Genomic DNA, 19,923 nt, shown 5'->3' on the forward strand with positions numbered 1-19,923 from the left:
TCTTTGAAAGAAAGATACTTTAATATGTTTTAATATATTGTTGAGATGCTGTCTGATTCTTCAAGACTGATCAGTATAGCGTCTGGAATAGAAGTAGGTGGGAGGCAAGGAAAATTAGGCAGGTTCCTTTTAGCAAAGTTTCTGATTTGAATGTAGTGAAAAAATTGTGTTGATTTGGAAGCTATATTTGAAGTGTCATTGTTCCTAAGATGCAAAGATATTATCTATATACAAATCTCTAAGTGTTTTAATCCTGGCAATTTTTTTTTAGATCCACATCCCTGACACGACTTTATAAATACTCTGAAATTAACCGCATATTGTTTATTAGTTTAAGGCATCTGATTGTAATTAACCTGTAACAATATAATGATCCACAGAAGGGCCAAACTATTCCAAATACCATAGCTGCTTTAGCGTTGTTGCTCTCAATGCACCACTCAGAGTATTTATCCAACTGTATTTGAGTGTGGAATCACAGCTCTATAGCAGCCGATCAGAAAGAAAATTATCGGTATACAGCATCAAGCACACGCTACCTCAGTCATGCGCACTGTCTATTCAACTGCTCCCATACGGCAAACGCTTCAGAGCCTTTCCTGTAGGGACATCGCAGTTCAGAAACAATTTCATCCCAAAAGCTATACAAGCACTCAATCAGTCCATCAAGTGCTTCTTGTAGAACTGTTTATACTTATAAGTACAATCACCTCACTGTAAACTACTACTACTATAAATAATATTACGAACAAAATACCCGCGCTTTGCAGAGGAGAAGAAGTGTGTTAAAGAAGTTATGACAAAGAAAAGGAAACATTTTTAAAATAACGTAATATTTGCTTTCTATTCATTTGTATAAGCACAGTCCTTCACCAGCAATTATTTAATGTTAGCTCAGACCCGGCACTTAAAAGTTTCTGTCGCACTTTTGCTGTCCGTTACAGCAATTTTAACTCTGTTACAAAGTGATCCAATGTCTCTTTTATACCTCGTGTCTTCTCATTAAACTTGTATCTCACGAATATCGTATTCGTCGTAGGCATGACAAACGCTAGCGGCAGCGTGTCTATAAACTTAATTTAAACTTAAGGTTCACACCGTGCTTTGTTTCCGTAGTAGCTGCACTTATGAATATGCTTGTATGCGTCACTCGCTTCATATTCTTTTGCTGCCTTCTCAATTGTGTAATGCGTTTTTTGTTCAGCGCTCTTTGGAGCTCTTCCTTGTTCTCTACGTACTGCGTTCACAGTCAGTTCACGTGAGCCGCTCTCTTGTGTGATCTTGCGAATATTTACCTTATATGGCAGGCACTCAATTACGTGTGAGGCATGATGATGCGAGATGCAGGCTATGGCCGTATATATGGTCGAAAGTAGGTTCCAGTTATGACCGTTACACGTAAAATTTCAAAATGAAACCTGCCTAACTTTTGTAAGTAAGCTGTAAGGAATGAGCCTTCCAAATTTCAGCCTTCCACCTACATGGGAAGTTGGAGAATTAGTGATGAGTCAGTGAGTGAGTGAGTGAGTGAGTGAGTGAGTGAGTGGGTGAGTCAGTCAGTCAGTCAGTCAGTCAGTCAGTGAGTGAGGGCTTTGCCTTTTATTAGTATAGATAAAACCTGAGCCATTTTATAAAGCGTGTATTTACATATGATGTCGATATCATTTTTAAGATGAAATGCAGCAAAATATGTTTATTGCATTATACAGATAAAATGTTAACATCATTTAAATAATCTATATTGTTAATAATTAAACATGTGAGGACACAGTGTCGCAGCGCTAGCTAGTTTAGGGATTGTTACTGCCTCGTGCTGTATTCTTGATGGGGCTGGCATGACACTGGTAGGATAGATGGATAGAATAATTAAACATGTACTTCAAAGATATTTCAATGTTTCTTTAAAGTTTTGAAGAATCAGCGTTCTAAGCTTACAGATGGCTTAACATCTTGTCACAAAAACGAGACATAAACAGATAAAGGTTTGGGGCAGCCACCTGTATAATATGGTATCCCGGCTGCAAAAGTCATTTTTATCAGATAACCAACACTGAAGTGAATACAACTGAGTCCAGAACAAGACTGAGGGAAAAGGGAAAAGGGGTAGGCTTTTAAAGGGGAAGACAGGAAGTGAGGTCATAAGGATCGGGCACGTGTTCTTCTATCATTGAATCATGCCCACTCACCTTTTAACGTGACTTAGATATCTGACTTCTTTTTTATTTTGGGCACTGTGCGACTTTGTGAACTTTCGAGTTTCTCCGACACTCTGTCACTTGATCAACTACCACTGTTTAAACCAACAAATAGTACTTTTTCCTTGCCTCCACTTGGTATTCGCTAGAATTCTTCTGTTTTCCCCTGTGCTTTTGCCATTGTCTTTTCACAGAACACTGAGCTTAAGGGCTATTTATATTGATTTGCATATTCAAAGAAGTGTAATTCTGGGAGGAGTTGGGGTGGGACAGCAGGCACGTGCACATGTGTTACTTTTAACACTGACCAGTATTAATGGAGCGGAAGAACGTGGAAGTTGGCGTTTGCACAGATTTATGCATCTGGATTTTTTTGTGTGTATGCACATTTCAGGATTCAGGAGTCAGGATTCTATGTCACTGTGATGTCCCAGGAGAAAAATGTTCTTAAAACATTTGTGGTATTGTGGATTACAACACCAATATCACAGAATCATAACCCATTATAAAAAGAGTAAAGTCATCCTACTAGATGATGAGGTATCATTGATGATTTTTCTTGATTAAGCCAAAAAAAGCCTTACATTAAGTATTGTGTTGTGGAACATCTGAGGTGTCATTTCTTATTAATATTCCGAAAGGGCATTTTTAGCATGTAAGATTTTAGTCCTTTGTAAGAAAATTCATTATACATTCATTATATAAATTCATTATATAACTTTACCACTCTAAACATTTATACACTGCAGACTGAAGAGCTCAGGCTGGTTTTGGCTTGTTTTCTGACATTTTCATTACAGTCTGATGACAAATGTTTTCTTGCTTTCAGCTTTAAATTGCAAATAAGGGTGATACCAAATTGGATGAGTCCCTTAACATGTCTTTATTGCCATCTCACAAGTTCTTTTCTAAGTTTGCACTGTGCCCCTGTAGAGCACCCAATACTTAAAGAATACTTTTTTCTTTATCTATTTCTTACCCCATGTAGTTTGTAGTGATGCCTGAGAAAAAGTTTCATCTCATCTTTTCATGCAGAATGGAGATAACAAGGTTTCCGATATAAAAAAAAAAAACATCTATGATGACTAATGCTGGTCAGCATATACATTTTACATTTATTTGCTTAGAAGACACTTTTATTTAGACCAGCTTACAAAGGAGTTCAACACAATTGAGCAAATATTAATCAGGGGGACAGAAGAAAAGTTGATCATCAGAAGTGAAGAGCTCAGAACAAAATACAAGCGAGTTACAAGTCCTAGGTCACAAGTACCTAACAGCTAACATCAGTTATACAAAAATTCACGAAACAAGAGTTTTCAAACACTTCTTAAACACATGAAGGGAATTAGCATTTCAGATGGAAGTGGGCAGCTTGTTCTACCAGCTAGGAGCTACACAGAAAAAGAGTCTGGACTGAGATTTGATAACACAGAAAGGTGGTATTACCAGGTGCAAACAATGTCAAAAACACCAACGATCATGTTAGTCATGTGATGTCATTCAGTAGCATGCTCTCAACGTCCCAGACACACGTACTTTTACTAGAATATGGTTAAGTAAATCACTTCCATAAAATGCTCTCATGAACTAAAATAGACTTGGCAGGGTATCACAACCAAACTCCACCTCAATTCATTGGTCAGTAATTGATCCCAATCATATTTATTGGATAACATAGCGCTTTACATGATATGAACTCTCTGAAACTTTATGTAAAACTAAAGATTAAATGTTAAAGAAAAGCAAGCTAAAACATTATCAGGAAGAGAATCAGCCTCAGGCTCGTACATATCTGAGATGCTTCAACAAGCAGAAGATTAGGTCAGCCATGTAGTTTCACAGAGTGTGACTAAACAATCCCAAGGTACTCCAGCTGTAGATGTGAACAGAAGTGTAACACAAGTGGGAATGCAAATGTGTTTTCTCTCCATATACAACAGTCAAGCAGCCAGCAGAAAAGGCAGTGGCAGCAGTGTCACCTGTGCAGCTGTAAAGAGTGACAGGAGTGGCAGCAGCTGCATAGGTGGAGTTGAGATACCACCTCCTTCATGAGACGTTTTCATGATAAAAAGTCTTTTATGGAAGTGTGGCCTGTCACCCACTTTTCAATATTGTTCTTGTTATGCCAGTGTCCATTATAACTTCAGGTTAGTTGCTGCACTAGGCCGCACTGCGTAGACCTGGAGATGCACATTAATAGCAGGGGTAAATAGAATTTGTTTGCATAACATAAGGATATGAGATGGACATGGTCCAGGCAGTATGGCATAGTGGTTAAGGTTTTTTGACTGTGGGTTTATATCCTGCTACTGACACATGTAACCATGAGCAAGTCATTTCACCTGCCTGGGCTACAACTGGAAAGAGAGCTGTAACTAAAAGGATCTCAAATGTTGTAAATTCACTTTGGGTAAAGGTGTCAGCCAAATAAGTAAATGAACATTAAAGGGGGTCTTTGAGAAAACTAATGTATAGTACAGACCATTTGTAACATGTTTTGAGTTTTGGTAAAGTGTGCTTTTTTAAAACAGGTTGTTGAGTTTGACATCTCTGCTTTAAACACTGAATTCCAGACACATGATTGGCTGTTTTAGAGGAGCAGGCTATTTGCATGGACGAGTGGCCACTGGGTGTATATTACAAGCATAAAAGAAAAGTTTGATAAAGTCAGACAAAACAGTTCAGACACTGCAGCTCCTGAACTCCCATTGATCAACAATAAAGCATGTCATCTCTACGGCTCAAAAGCCCTGGGTTTAACCACAATGCACAGGTGCTGACCTCCATACAATATACTGGGTGAGTCAAAATTCTTTTAACACTAATGGTTCTGCTATGTATATACTTATATACAATTTGTGTGGACATTCCTGTAAATCATCTTGCTCATATGAAGTATGTTTTGTAAATAAATTGTTTCCTTCATTCAAATGTTCACATAATTTTGACTCACCCTGTATTTACAGTAATATATATATAAAAGTAGTTTCTAACGTTTTATATCAAACTGTCACTTAAGACACATCAAGTAAGACAGGTCCTCATGTCTTTATATTAGTGGACCTGTGCTACATTATGTTTTGCTCCTTTGAATTTCAGCAAGCAATCCCATTTCAGAATTCCTTAGAAGCAGACATGACTAAGGGTTAGTGGGAGTTTTCCTTCTATAAATGAAAATGCCATACAGATATATTCATTTCATGCACTGCTTATTCTAATGAGGTTTGTGGAGAAGCAGCAGTGCACCCTGGTAGCAAGTCTCAGAAGGTCGCTTCTTCTACACCCCATGTAATTCTGCTTGAAAAACCACAAAGAAGCTGATGAAGAACCAGTCACTCTGGATTAAAAGCTCATCCCTTGTCATCCTTCCAGAAAATGCAAGAAGACATCGAGTCACAAACTTTTTGATCATTTCTTTCTTGGATTATTTTCTCTTGTACTTTATTAAATTAAACTTCAGGTGGTTGAAACTTTGTTCATTGTCTTCACTTTGACCATTTTCATCTTGGATTTGACCTTTGGATTGGTAATGGCAATCACAATTGGGCACACTGAAGTGAAAAGGGAGGAGAAGAAGACACGGACATCGGTAAGGACCTGTGGCACCCTCAGGATAGTAATTGAGTATAGCCAAATGACATTGTCCACGCCAAAAAAAACAACATAGAGGATAACCAAGGTGACGACAGCTCGTGAAGCTTTGGTCTCAGCTCTGGAGCTCTGACCCCGATCTGAGCTGCGGATGTTTTTCACTCTTTTGCTGTGCAAGTAGAGAAGGACGAGGATGTAAACACTTGTTATGGTCATCAAGATTATAAACACAAGATCTTTGAGGAAGTTGGACAAGCCTATGCCAACATAGGAGGAATAATCAGAGTACTTCACAAAGCAGTAATCTAAGTTAAACGTATATGGAGGGATGGTGTTGTTGACCAATTTTGACACTGCGTACAGGATGGGGTGCACACTCGTTGCAGATGAAAACATGTAGAAGCAAAGGAAAATTTGCAGAAGGTATTGTGGGATTTTGTATTTCAATATGGAGAACTTGGAGGACATGGGTGCCAGGAGGACTGCTTGGTATGTGCTGAGCAGACAGGTCAGACTGATGGAGAGACCCCGAAAGATGCGGAAACTGAAGATACTCATCTTGCAACCGATGTCATCAAAAAGATTCTGGTAACCAAGGGCAGTGAGAGTCTGTGGGATGCTGCGCACAAAGGCCACCATCAGATTAACAAAGGCCAAGTGGCACAGGATGATGTCAGTCGTCATGGGCTTCCCCTCAGTCAGGAAGCTGTACAGGAAGGCTCCAACAACAGCCAGGTTGGCAGGAATGCTGATGATTATCAAGGTAAGGAAGCCAGCAGCTTTGACAGCGGGTCCATTATCCATTACACCTGAAACGAAAGAAGAATATCGATGAGAATGAATTTTTGATCAAGACATTGAGTGGCAGGCATGCGACTGGTAAACCACTCATGGAGAGAAGGAGATGAAGTCAAGGCTTACTTAACTTAAATCTGCTCATGTCTCCAAGGAGGCAAGCAGGCTCAGGATCAAACCTGGCTTGTTACATAGCAGTACGTTAGCAATTGATGCACTTTACGGCTATTTGACAGTAAGAGTAAGTACACCCCATGGAAATTCTTAACTTTTCCAGCACATTTGAACAGGCAAACATTCAACCTTCATGGAAACAATGCCTATAGATAAAGATGACCTACTTAAACATATGACACAAATAATTGACATGGTCTATTCATTCTCATAATTTAAATTAACAAAAATGCACATTTTTAATGTGAAAACTTCTTTATTTATCACCACTTCAAATCTATAAATTAAAATCGGATGTCAATGATTAAAACCTCCTTTGAGATTGTGCAGGTGGACTCTGATTTAAACCGGAGATATCGAAGATCTGATATTCACTTTGTTACTGATGTGTGGGATGTCATCAAGATCAAAAGAACTCTCAATGGCCCTCAGAAAGAAGGTTGTGGCAAGGAATTTAAAAAGATTGCAAAATTATTTTTGATCAATCAATCCACAAGTGGTGTGGTTTTAAAATAACGGCTAATTTGTCCAGGACTGGCCTGGCCCAGAAAAATCAGCCAAAAAGCTGACTATTTGATACTGAAAGAAGTCTGCTAGAACTCCAAAATGTCACACCTAGAATTAGAGATTACACAAATTTGACCTGCATATTAGGTATATCAGGAAAAAAGTGTTTGCTGCTTAAGGATAACATTCGAGCAAAACTACAGTTTGCTATCGAACATCAAGGCAAAGACCAGGCCTTCTAGAAAAATATGCTTTGCACAGATGAATTAAAGATAGAATTGTTTGGCCACAGTAACAGTAGCCATGGTTGGTGCAAATCAAACACAGCATTTCAGGAGAAACACCTCATACCCACCTGTGAAGTGTGGAGGTGGAAATGTTATGGTTTGGGGTTGCTTTGCTGCCTTGGGGCCTAGGAAGCCTACAGCCATTGAATCAACTATGAATTCTACATCTTATCAAAGTGTACTTAAGGAGAATCAGTGCATTAATAGCCTGGTTATTCACAGAAACCTGATTTCTAAAATGTCATTCAAGCCCTTATTCTAATTAGAGAAACCAAGTTGTTGGTTTCTGAGAAAACAAATTAACACACAATGATTTCTCTCTGAACAACTCGGTTACATGGCCATGTAATCTCATAAACGGGTTTAAGTTAAGGATTTTATAGTCTGTGCATGTCTGTTGCACTCTGTTCGTCTACTGATCTTCACACACACTTTCAGTAGCCATAGGTAGAAGTGTCCACAAGATGCAGATGCTCAGGTGGTCTCATTATTCCTACTCCTGGCTGAAATAGCCTGTCTCAATATTTCAGAAATCACTAAATATATATTGATGAGAAGAACATGTAGTCATCAGCACCCATAAAAAATTAATGAATGTTTGTAGAAACCAATATAACTAATGAGAAAAGAGGTAACAAGAATATTAAACACCAATATTAGGGGAAAAAAACTGCATCTAATTTTATGATTTTAACAGCATTTTCACGATAAGCATTTTAGTTAATAATCTTATATTCCAATAAACAGGTAAAGTCTAAGATTGTGAGATTGAAAAGAGAAAATTATAATATGTGTGCACCCAGTGGCCCTGCTTGCAAAGGAGCCTTAGCATATATGAGAGAAAAAATGCCTAATAACAGATAAAGTCTGGGTTTTCATCTATAGTACGAGTACTCACAGCAATCCGCTGTCCAGTACACACCTCTGACACACTTTGATCCTCATGGTCATAAACCTGTCCAATCATATATAAATTTAAAAGAATTTCTAAAAGAAAATCATGAGTCCTGGTATGAGTGGGACATGATCAGAGAAAGGGTCTTCTAGGTCTCTGTTATGAGATCGTACATTTAAGGTGTTACCGAACTACAAAAGAGAAAATGAACGGTCATTCAAGAGAAGAGCTCAGTGGTATAGTGAAAAGAAAAGTAAAAAAGTGATAGAAAAAAAAGACCACATTGTGCTTATAAATATACCAGACGTTTAGAAAAGTAAATAAAATATTGATTTAACAACAACATTTATTTATTATAGCACATTTTCATACAAATAATGTAGCTCAAAGTACTTTACATAAGGAAGAAAGAGAAAAAAGACAAGTTTTTTTTATAAAAATTGTTAGAAATACAGTCAAATATAGGATTTTGGGTACTCTGGGTACTCACTCACAATCAAATAAATACTTTGAACAAATTCTGCAGTTGAAATCAATGAGAAAAGTGTTATGGATAGTCAAGAGAGGGCAAATAACACCACGTCTAGCAGCTTTAACATCAATTTGCAAAGTCGTGATAGACAAGAACAACCAATAACATCACAGACAAGGAGGCAACTGCAGGAGGAAAGATGAATAAAATAAGGCCAAACCCAAATGAAGGACCCCTTTCCAGTCTTTTACTTTATCTGGCTCTAAAACACCCCAACATAAGTCACCTTTTGGCCAAAAAGTGGATTAAGGCTTTTAATTTTTTAATTGATGTTTGTTAACTGTTGAGTTCTATCAGCTGTGATGTTGCACGCATCAGCTTGTTACATTCGTTGTAATTCACAAATGAACAAAAAAAGTTTACCTGGTATAAAGTCTGAAAAATTTTTCTACTTTAATTCCTATACCTGATTTATTATATCCCTGTGTGTAATTTATAATTTGTGAGTTTATGCATGTGTCTGGTGGGAGTGCATTTGGCAGACGTAGTGAGTTCAGAGTCTTCAATTTCATTGTTCCTTTGCAAAAGTGACAAAGACAATAATGGTCTAACATCATAATGGTCTAACATCATAATGGTCTAACATCAAAACCTACTTCCTACAGGGGTGGGGATCGATCTGTTCTTAACTCAATTTTTCTTTTTGTAAAAACTTGATTGCTTTGTATGGATTGTAATAAAATTAATAAAAAAAAAAAGAAGACCTACTTCCTAGAGTGTGTGGAGTGGGTGCACATGGTGGCACGTGTTTTGAGGGGACTCATCGTGCCTATTATGACCTCGAAGAGCAGATTATGGCAGACGGACACCTGAAGTGACATCAGTGATGGAAAAGCTGTCAATGTTCTGGAGAATTACCATCACCAGAGCCCTTAAACTGCCCTGTGTGCACACTATCTATCTATCTATCTATCTATCTATCTATCTATCTATCTATCTATCTATCTATCTATCTATCTATCTATCTATCTATCTATCTATCTATCTATCTATCTATCTATCTATCTATCTATCTATCTATCATATAGTGCCTTTCATATCTATCTATCTATCTATCTATCTATCATATAGTGCTATCTTTCATATCTATCTATCTATCTATCTATCTATCTATCTATCTATCTATCTATCTATCTATCATAGTGCCTTTCATATCTATCTATCTATCTATCTATCTATCTATCTATCTATCTATCTATCTATCTATCTATCTATCTATCTATCATATAGTGCCTTTCCTATCTATCTATCTATCTATCATATAGTGCCTTTCCTATCTATCTATCTATCTATCTATCTATCTATCTATCTATCTATCTATCTATCTATCTATCTATCTATCATTTAGTGCCTTTCATATCTATCTATCTATCTATCTATCTATCTATCTATCTATCTATCTATCTATCTATCTATCTATCTATCATATAGTGCCTTTCATATCTATCTATCTATCTATCTATCTATCTATCTATCTATCTATCTATCTATCTATCTATCTATCTATCTATCTATCTATCTATTATTATTATTTTTTTTAATTAATTTTATTGCAATCCATACAAAGCAATCAAGTTTTTACAAAAAGAAAAATTGAGTTAAGGACAGATCGTTCCCCAGTAAGTGGGTCTCCTGTAAAAATACTATTTTAGCGTTTAGACCTGTTAGGTGTGAGAGTACTTTCTTTCTCTTTAATTCATGATTAAGGCCTTTATCTATCTATCTATTTTAATCCTGTCTGAATTAAATGACATTTAAATCCCTGTTTGCTTGAAAAGATGTAGATGACACTTATTTTGTCCAAAATTATTAAAACTTGAACAATTCATTCTAATGCTCAAAATCAGTGTTTCTCAACCTTTTGATGGTGTGACCCACTTTCTCCCTTATAAGTGTCTTTGTGACACACAACGGGGAATTGAGCGCAGGATGTGGAAGGTGGTCCTACTGCACTGCACGACCCACATTTAAGACCTGTAACTGTGACCCTCTACCACTATAAACAATAGCAATTCGTGTCCCACCACCGACAGCCCATGACCAAAAAAGTGAGAAACACTGCTCAAGAACATTTACATCATGAATGCCCCAGTCAACTTTTCACATTTTTCATAATTTTTCCTATGTTATAGCAATAAGAATGGCTATTCAAATACCAAGAAAAACCTGTGTACTTTAGCAAGTCCAAAGTTGGACCTTTTTTTTTTGTCAAAAAGAGGTTGAAAACAATTGAAGGTTGTTGTCGTGCTTTCATTTACCTTGCATTGACTTCGAGAAAGTTCAGTGCCCTCGGAAGCCAGTTATTGACCAGGTTAATAAACTGGCCACACAAATGGGATCATCTATATTACAGCTTCATATAAAGCATCCATAACACTAATGGCCTTCATGTTTAACTCCTCGGAGACTCAACAGTGAGTAAGTTTAGTTGCAGCACAAAAGTAAACCCAAATGACCTTTCCTCCTACACTGGAATAGAAATGGACTGTGATATAACTGAAAATTAAAAACACATAATGAATTGATATAACGCTTTGCAAAATAACATTTTAAAAGAATGGTTATTCACTGGCTGAAAAACCAAACTGCATTTGGGTGGCGAGAGGATGGGATGGTGGAGGTGCAGTTGCACTCATCTTGTCCAGTTTCTTTGTAATCATTTTTTATTTAATAATAGGGAAGAAATAATGATGACAGATCAAAAGTACAACTGTTTAAAGCAGCGAGAGCACAAAATGCAGCCTGTGACCAGACTGCCTTCATCTTTTCTGGACCGGTGGGCAATTTAAACTGTCTTTTTTATTTTTTTAAATCAGATTTAGAATAGGGTGTTTCAATGTAGATTGTGAACTTTGGATGCAAATACAATTTTCAGGCAGAGTATTACAAACAGTGAAGGACTGGTGTACAGTTAAGTAGTAAAGGCGTGAAGTGCAAAGTAAAAGTTGAAAACACAATATAAATAATAGTTTTGTCACAATACAGTATTTCCAGTCCAAAACTATTAACTTATAGACAGCAGTACTGGAGAAAAAAGTGCTTGGCTTTTTGGGGGCACACTTGCAGTCACCACAGACACCCATGCATGTGGCGCTACGCTCAGCAGCACAATCTCAGAAGCATTATATTAATACCTTAAAAGTAGCACACATTGTCTAATCAAATTACTTTTTAAAGGACGGAGTGAACTAACACAGTACTTAGCTTACTGAATTAAAAATTCCTGTGTTATTATTATCCCAGCAGTATTGGGTGTAAGACAAGAAGCACACGTATCGGCAGGGTTCAGTCGCTCAAGCAAGCAGAAAACCGGGTACTGCATGCAATCTGGTAACAGAAACATATAATAAAGTGTCAGTGTAATGTTTTCATCCAACTATTTTATGTAGATATTTTGTAGTACTAGGGTGTTGTACCATGTTAGCCAATACGAAGGTAGTGAGAAGTCAAGTAAAATGGCACCTTTTATTGGCTCACTAAAAAAGATTACAATATGCAAGCTTTTGAGCTCCTTGCCTGAAGAAGGTTCCTGAGTTGGCTCGAAAGCTTGCATATTGTAATCTTTTTTAGTGAGCCAGTAAAAGGTGCCATTTTACTTGACTTCTCACTGTAGATATTTTGAAACAGTGAGGTCAGGTGGCACAGTGGCCAGTGTTCAAGTCTGGAGGATGGAAGGCCATCTTGTGACTGTATACCTGCAGAGCTTACATTGAACCATTTATTCATTTGTACGTGGACTCTTCTGTTTGTTTCTGCGTTTCTATTTCACCTGAGTGTTTTTAGTTTATTGTTGTGTATTCTTGTCTATTGCTGGAGGAACCGCAGAATAAGATTTTCATTGTACTGAGTACATATGACAATGAAGTGGAAGTTGAAATCATCAGTAGCTCAGGTTGGGGATGTAAAAAAGTTGGAGGATGTTATCTGCTTCAAGGCACATAAAGGACTAAACGTATTTATAAAACACAAAATAATGATTACCGGCTCTCACGCTTGTTTTTGGACGCAAAACGACCAATAACGCAGTTTAATGGTGTCAAGGTGTTTTGCCAAAGGAGAACTCCAGAGCTACGGAGGTGTTTAAGAAACCAGACTTGGTTTTCTTGGTTTTGTGTGTACATGTAAATGCGCTCAATGTGAGGCCATCTGTACCGAAGGTTGAAGTTGAGCTGGCAATGAACCTTACAGCATGTTAATGATTAGACCCCCACTAGCAAATCCAGCAAGGAATGGCTCAAAAACAAGAAATAAAAGGTGTGGATACCCCAGAAGATGGATGGCCCTTACCCGGCCGGTATGCTAAAATGGACGGATGGCATGCTTACGAACATTACCTGTCCGGGATGCCTTCTAATGCCCGTCCTGATTGGGATGCCCATAAAACCAATGGATTGATAAGGAATGAAGGCAGGGAGCAGTGCGTCCCCTACAATACTAGGTGGCAGCGTCCCTCACATATGGTCCCAGTTTGGATACCCGCAGGGCTGCATGGGAGTTGGAGTTCAGAGGTGCAGCCCTGTAGGGGTCAGTGGGGGATGATAGAGGGATCTGTCAGAGTAGGACCTCCCTAGCTTCTGTCTGACCCAGAAGTAGATATGCTATGTCACCGGAAGTACTCCTGGGTACACCATAAATGGAGCCTGCTGCAAAGACACTTGGAGTCAGAGTTGGGAGGTAGCAGGTGATACCTCAACTTGATCGAGGAGGAGAAGAAAAGAAAGTCTTTTGTTTTGGATTGTAATTAATTAGCTGTGTTTTGTGTATGTTTACTGTCTTTGAAGAGCTGTTGAAAGTAAATACTTGTATATTTTAGCAGGAAGTTGTAGTGGGTCTGGGGCTTGGGAGCTTGTTAGCACCCCCAACTGGTCACAAAGATTATGGACTTGTCTACTCAAAGACCTTAATTTGTAACCCACTGAAATGTTTGCAGTAGACGCAAGAAAACCCACAAACATCTTGCAACTAAAGAAATTTTGAGAGGAAGAGCAGTTAAACTTTTCACTGAGTCAGTGTCGGAGACTGGTGGGCAGATATACAAAACACCTACAAGAATCCTTTTCTACTACAAGGGGAAATACAAACTTCTGACCCCAAAGCTGGACTTACCTTTACCCCAAAATATCAATTGATTTTTTTGTTTGAATAAATGACTGAAAAAGCAAATGTTCCCTGAGTTTTATTCAAGTATATCACTTTTACCTGTTTGTGTGAACATGTACTGTTTACCTGTTGAAATATGTTGGAAAAGTGGGGTGTGCTTGCTTACTTACTCACATGCTAAAGTGTGGTGACTGGGGCATTGACTGGCCTTCACTAAAGGGTTCCTACAACAATCTAATACATGTGCTATGAGCAGACCATCTCTTAAGTGTTGTCACTGGTGCTTTGCAAGTCATTTTAAGACCAAACACCATTTTTATAAAGGACTTGTTAATAGCCCTGCGATGGACTGTCCACGGTTTGCTCCGGCCTTGTGTCCTGTGATAGCTGGGATGGACTCCAGCACCCCACACGACCCTGTTCAGGACTAAGCAGGTTAGGAAATGGCTGACTGACTTATTAAATATCACTAGCTGACCAAAGTGCCCTGTTCACAACTGGTATTAACATTGTGTTATTTCTGGATGTGACTTACCCAGATTACATTTGCACTTGGCATTAAATATGTCTCTGATTTTTGCACCTTCACTGCACAACACTCAAACGAGCTACCATTTTTGCGGATGGGCACCACATTTGCATTGACACTTGTGTTAAATGTGCTCACTGTTTGTGTATGACCACTTCCCAATGTGTCACTCAGTGATCCGGTCACAAATGTATCTAACACCTGGTTTATAATGTGGTCAAGTACTGCCTGATAATGATGGGATCAGTAAAAATTTATGTTAGTCCAAGGCTGCTGACACCTTAAGGGCTTGTGCCTATTGTAAGTGTTATGGCTACTTTCTAACTCCTATTAAGACCAAAGGTAGCGTTTAGTAAGGCGATACTACACAGCAGCAGCAACAATTGTCAACTGTCACTTAGTCCTACTGGATGTGACTGGAGGACTTCAGCTGGGCTGTTTTCAAATGACAAAAGTGACAAAAGTGATGAGCAGAATTCATTGTAATTGTCATTGTGCTGGATAGGTGTAATTACTTTATTTTGTATTTGTGTTAATTTAATTTTATAATTTATTTAAAGGACATTTCTCCTCTAAGACTAAAATGAATCCTGCATCATCGAGCATTTTAAGCTTTTCATGTATATCTAATGTCAAGCATGGTTGTTTTATAGAGTACAATTATTTGATAGTTCTAATTAGTCATTTTTAATTGTTTCAATTACTAGCTACTCACTCTGTCTTTTTCTCTTTCTGGTATCCTGTGGGGTCAGCACAGTGGCACAATGACAGTACTGCTGACTACTCACAACAAATGAACTGGGGTTCATGCCCTGTGCTTTCCCCACATGGAATCTGCATGTTCTCCTCATGTCCGTGTGAGGTACCTCTGGGTGCTCCAGTTTCCTCCTACAGTCCAAACACATGCAGCTCAGGTAAATTGGAGATGCTGTGATTGTGTGTGTGTGAGTGTGTTCACCCTTTGATGGACTAGTGCCCTGTCTGGTGGATTGTCCCAGCCTTTCGTCTGATGATTGCTGGAATGCTCACCAGCTTTCCTGCGACTCTACTCTGGATAAACATGTTTGGAAATGAATGGATGGATGGAGTGAGGCTCTGCAGTCACCTTCCATGTTATGAAGGATATTAAATTTAAGATGATACCTCCTAAATCAAATCCTCAAGGACAGCAGACCATATATAGATATTATTGAAAGTGATGAGTGAAACAGGCAAATTTCAATTCACATGCAGTTTTTATAGCACTCAGAGCCCACCCAACCTGCATGTCTTTGGACTGTGGGAGCATTTGTAATCCTACCATAATGCTGAGTTTCATTAATCACTGAGTCCAAATTTAAATTCAATTCAACTATGTTTACTGTGGAGTAGAGCTGTGAAAAATATAAACTTTACAAATTGCCAATGCATACACATAAATATACAGATTACATTAAATAAAAGAATATTTATTAATTAACATAAATGGATCCTAACAACAAATGTCATTTGATATTACCATTAAAACGCACTTCTAACCCCCTTACACGATGGACCTCATTTTGTCTCCGATTCAAGTACTGCATCTAAATCCTACCACAAGATGGAGCTGTTTCAAGCACAGACTCAAAGTATATGTTTCTAATCTTAACTCAAGATGTAGGTACCAACTCAAAGTCGAATGCACATCTTTAACCCTCCCACAAGGTGGAGCTCTTCTAGGCACTGATTCAACTTCTATTTCTGTAATTCTGTCACAAGGTGGAGATGTTTTAGTCACTGATTGAAAGGGTGTATTTTTAACTTTATCACAAGGTGAAACTCTTTTAGATATTTGTTAAAGTCTAAACATGCTTGTAACCATACCATTAGGTGGAGTTGTTCAAGGCTCAGATTCAAGTGTTACTTGTCTAAATCTACAAGTTTGAGCTTTACTCAACATTGATTCAAATGTCACATCTGTAATCCTACCACAAGATGGAGCTGTTTCAAGCACAGACTCAATGTATACATTTGTTTTGGTCTCCAGGCTACAAAGAGAACATAGCAGCACTAGAAAAGGTCCAGAGAAGAGCGACTAGGCTGATTCCAGGTCTACAGGGGTTGAATTATGAGGAAAGATTAAAAGAGCTGAGCCTTTACAGTTTAAGCAAAAGAAGATTAAGAGGTGACATGATTGAAGCGTTTAAAATTATAAAGGGAATTAGTACAGTGGATCGAGACTTGTATTTTAAAATGAGCTCATCAAGAACACGGGGACACAGTTGGAAACTTGTTAAGGGTAAATGTCGCACAAACATTAGGAAATTTTTCTTTACACAAAGAACGATAGACACTTGGAATAAGCTACCAAGTAGTGTGGTAGACAGTAAGACGTTAGGGACTTTCAAAACTCGACTTGATGTTTTCTTGGAGGAAGCAAGTGGACAGGACTGGCGAGCTTTGTTGGGCTGAATGGCCTGTTCTCGTCTAGATTGTTCTAATTCTAATTCTAATTCTAATTTCTAATCTTAACACAAGATAAAGCTCTTGTAGGTACCAACTCAAAGTCGAATGCACATCTTTAACCCTCCCACAAGGTGGAGCTCTTCTAGGCACTGATTCAACTTCTATTTCTGTAATTCTGTCACAAGGTGGAGATGTTTAGTCACTGATTGAAAGGGTGTATTTTTAACTTTATCACAAGGTGAAACTCTTTTAGATATTTGTTAAAGTCTAAACATGCTTGTAATCATACCATTAGGTGGAGTTGTTCAAGGCTCAGATTCAAGTGTTACTTGTCTAATTCTACAAGTTTGAGCTTTACACAACATTGATTCAAATGTCACATCTGTAATCCTACCACAAGATGAAGCACAGACTCAATGTATACATTTCTAATCTTAACACAAGATAAAGCTCTTGTAGGTACCGACTCAAAGTCTAATGCAATTCTCTAACCCTTCCACAAGGCGGAGCTCTTCTGGGCAATTATTCAAATTCTATTTCTGTAAAACAAGGTGAAGCTGTTAGAGTCACTGATTGAAAATGTGTATTTTTAATTTTATCACAAAGTGAAGCTCTTTTAGATATTTGTTAAAGTTTATACATGCTCGTGACCATACAATTAGGTGGAGTTGTTCAGACGTTTCATGTCAGTTTGACCTTTACTCAACATTGATTCAAATGTCACATCTGTAATTTACCACAAGATGGAGTTCTTTTAGGCACTGATTCAAGTTGTGTATTTCTAATTTTAACACAAAGTAAAAATCTTCTAGGTACTGGTCAACAGTTACTCACCCTGGCATAAGGTGGAGCTGTTTTAGGCACAGATTCAGGTGTTACATATCTAATCCTACCACAAGGTGCCACTTACTGATTATTCATTTATCTAATGTTATTTGTTTTTCTTTTCTTTGTAACTTTCTCTTTGTCATCTTCTAAAGCACTTTCAGCTTCATTGTTTGTATGAAAATGTGCTATAGAAATAAATGTGGCTGATGTTCTGCAGTTCTACCACAAGGTGGAGCTCTTTCAGGCACCGAGTCAAAGTGTGCTTTTCTAACTTTAGCACAAGGTAGATAACTGGGGTAAGTGCACACACGAATTGTATCCCTACCACAAGGTGGAGCTCTTTTAGGCCCAAATTCACAGTCTACCCCTGTAATCCCACCACAGTTCTACACAGCTTCAAGGCATAGATTTCTAAATTCTAACACAAGGTGAAGCTCTTTTTGCTACAGACTGAAAGGTGATACACATCTCCAATCATTTTAACAGCTGGAACACTTTCAAGCAGAGATGTAAAACCTACATTATTAATCCGGCCAATAGGCAGAGCTCTTCTTCACACAAATTTAAATTGTACCACAACATGGAGTTCTTTCAGTCAAAGTCTACGTGGAATGTGAACACAGACAGCAGCAACCAAGGACAGAAGTGAACACGATTTCTGTAGCTGCAGTTAAGGAGCCTTTTTATTTCAGGCTCAAGGAGGTCCTTAAGCCCACTGGCATATTTGTATATTTAATCCATCCATCCACCTTTTCACCCATCTTATTTCCTAAACCACTTATTTAATTCAGGGTCATGGGGACCAAGAATCATGGATGTGACACCAGTGTATTTATTATAGGTACTCACAATATAATTGATTCAAAATTGCTTTACTGAAAAATGTACAAAACAAAGCCTCAAATTGTGTTTTTTTTATGTTTGCTAGTAATGGATTGAAAATGGGTTTCTCTTCTTTCTCTGAGTGCAGATTTAATGGCTCTATTCCAAGCTGCTTATCTTGTAACTTATAAAAATTGCAGACATTCATCTTCCTAAAGAGCTCCAACCAAGAGAACAAAATAATAATAAAAAAACCAAGCTAGGCATCCTATCTAGAAGTGGCATCCCATACAGATCTTACCTGCATATGCAATCAAGTCGAGGCCGTCTTCTGAAATGGATTTGCTCTCATGCCTGCACTCGCTCGGTTTTATAGTTATTCAAATAACTCTGTCCGCGGTGTGCTCTCTAGATGTTGTGTTATTTCCTCATTCCCTGGAGGAGCGCTGCAGAGAAACAAACACTGAGCGAGCCGGCAGCTCATGGGAGGCTCGGCTGGGGCTAAAAGTGAGACACAGAGAGAGGCAGAGGCAGCTAATGGCGCTTTAAACAAGTGCCCATCCAGCTAGGCCTAATTATAAGATGGCCAAAGGTTTGGGAGACTCCACCAGTCTGGCCATCCCGCTTACTGGTCTAGAGAGCAGGCCAGCTACATCTCACCCCTTTGTCTATAAGCTTTTGTGTGCTTTGGCCGGCTCTGCTACTGGTAACGTCCAAGAAGTCAATAGTGTCTGATGGTTGTTCCTCGCAGCTTTAGGGACCTGAGGTTCAGACCTGTCACTGCCTCCGCCTTTCTGTCCACCTGCTAACACTTGCCTGTTTGCTTAATAGTGACGATGAGAGTGTGTGTGGGTGACGAGTGCTCCATCTGCGGCTGGCTCCTGCCTTACAACTGACCTTTCTGGTGTACACAATGGCAGACTGGGAGAGAAGTGACATTATAGGTGACACAACAGTGTCACCAGAGTGGCTAGTGAGATGACTTTAAATTCAGTCACTGTGTGAGGTTTCTCTGGATTATGCTCACAATCTGAGTATGTGCTTAACAATCCATCCATCCATTATCCAACCCGCTATATCCTAACTGCAGGGTCACGGGGGTCTGCCAGAGCCAATCCCAGCCAACACAGGGCACAAGGCAGGAAACAAACCTCGGGCAGGGCACCAGCCCTTATGATAATTCTTGCTATAAATACTTTATATTTATAGCACCTTTCCCATGTTCAATGTGCATTGGA

At 38.5% G+C, this 19,923-nt stretch overlaps 1 protein-coding gene across 1 annotated transcript; it reads right to left on the minus strand.

The window, feature by feature from the left end:
* Positions 1-5,640: 5,640 nt before the first annotated feature.
* On the minus strand, positions 5,641-19,065 carry LOC120526906 (olfactory receptor class A-like protein 1). The gene is made up of 2 exons (XM_039750007.1): positions 18,987-19,065; positions 5,641-6,598 (listed from the first exon to the last, which is right to left on the minus strand). The coding sequence occupies exon 2, from the start codon at positions 6,591-6,593 to the stop codon at positions 5,655-5,657; it is 939 nt and encodes a 312-aa protein (XP_039605941.1). The 5' UTR covers positions 6,594-6,598; positions 18,987-19,065; the 3' UTR covers positions 5,641-5,654.
* Positions 19,066-19,923: the final 858 nt, after the last annotated feature.

This window comes from Polypterus senegalus, chromosome 3 (genome assembly GCF_016835505.1).
Source record: "Polypterus senegalus isolate Bchr_013 chromosome 3, ASM1683550v1, whole genome shotgun sequence".
In the NCBI taxonomy this organism is placed as follows: Eukaryota; Metazoa; Chordata; class Cladistia; order Polypteriformes; family Polypteridae; genus Polypterus; species Polypterus senegalus.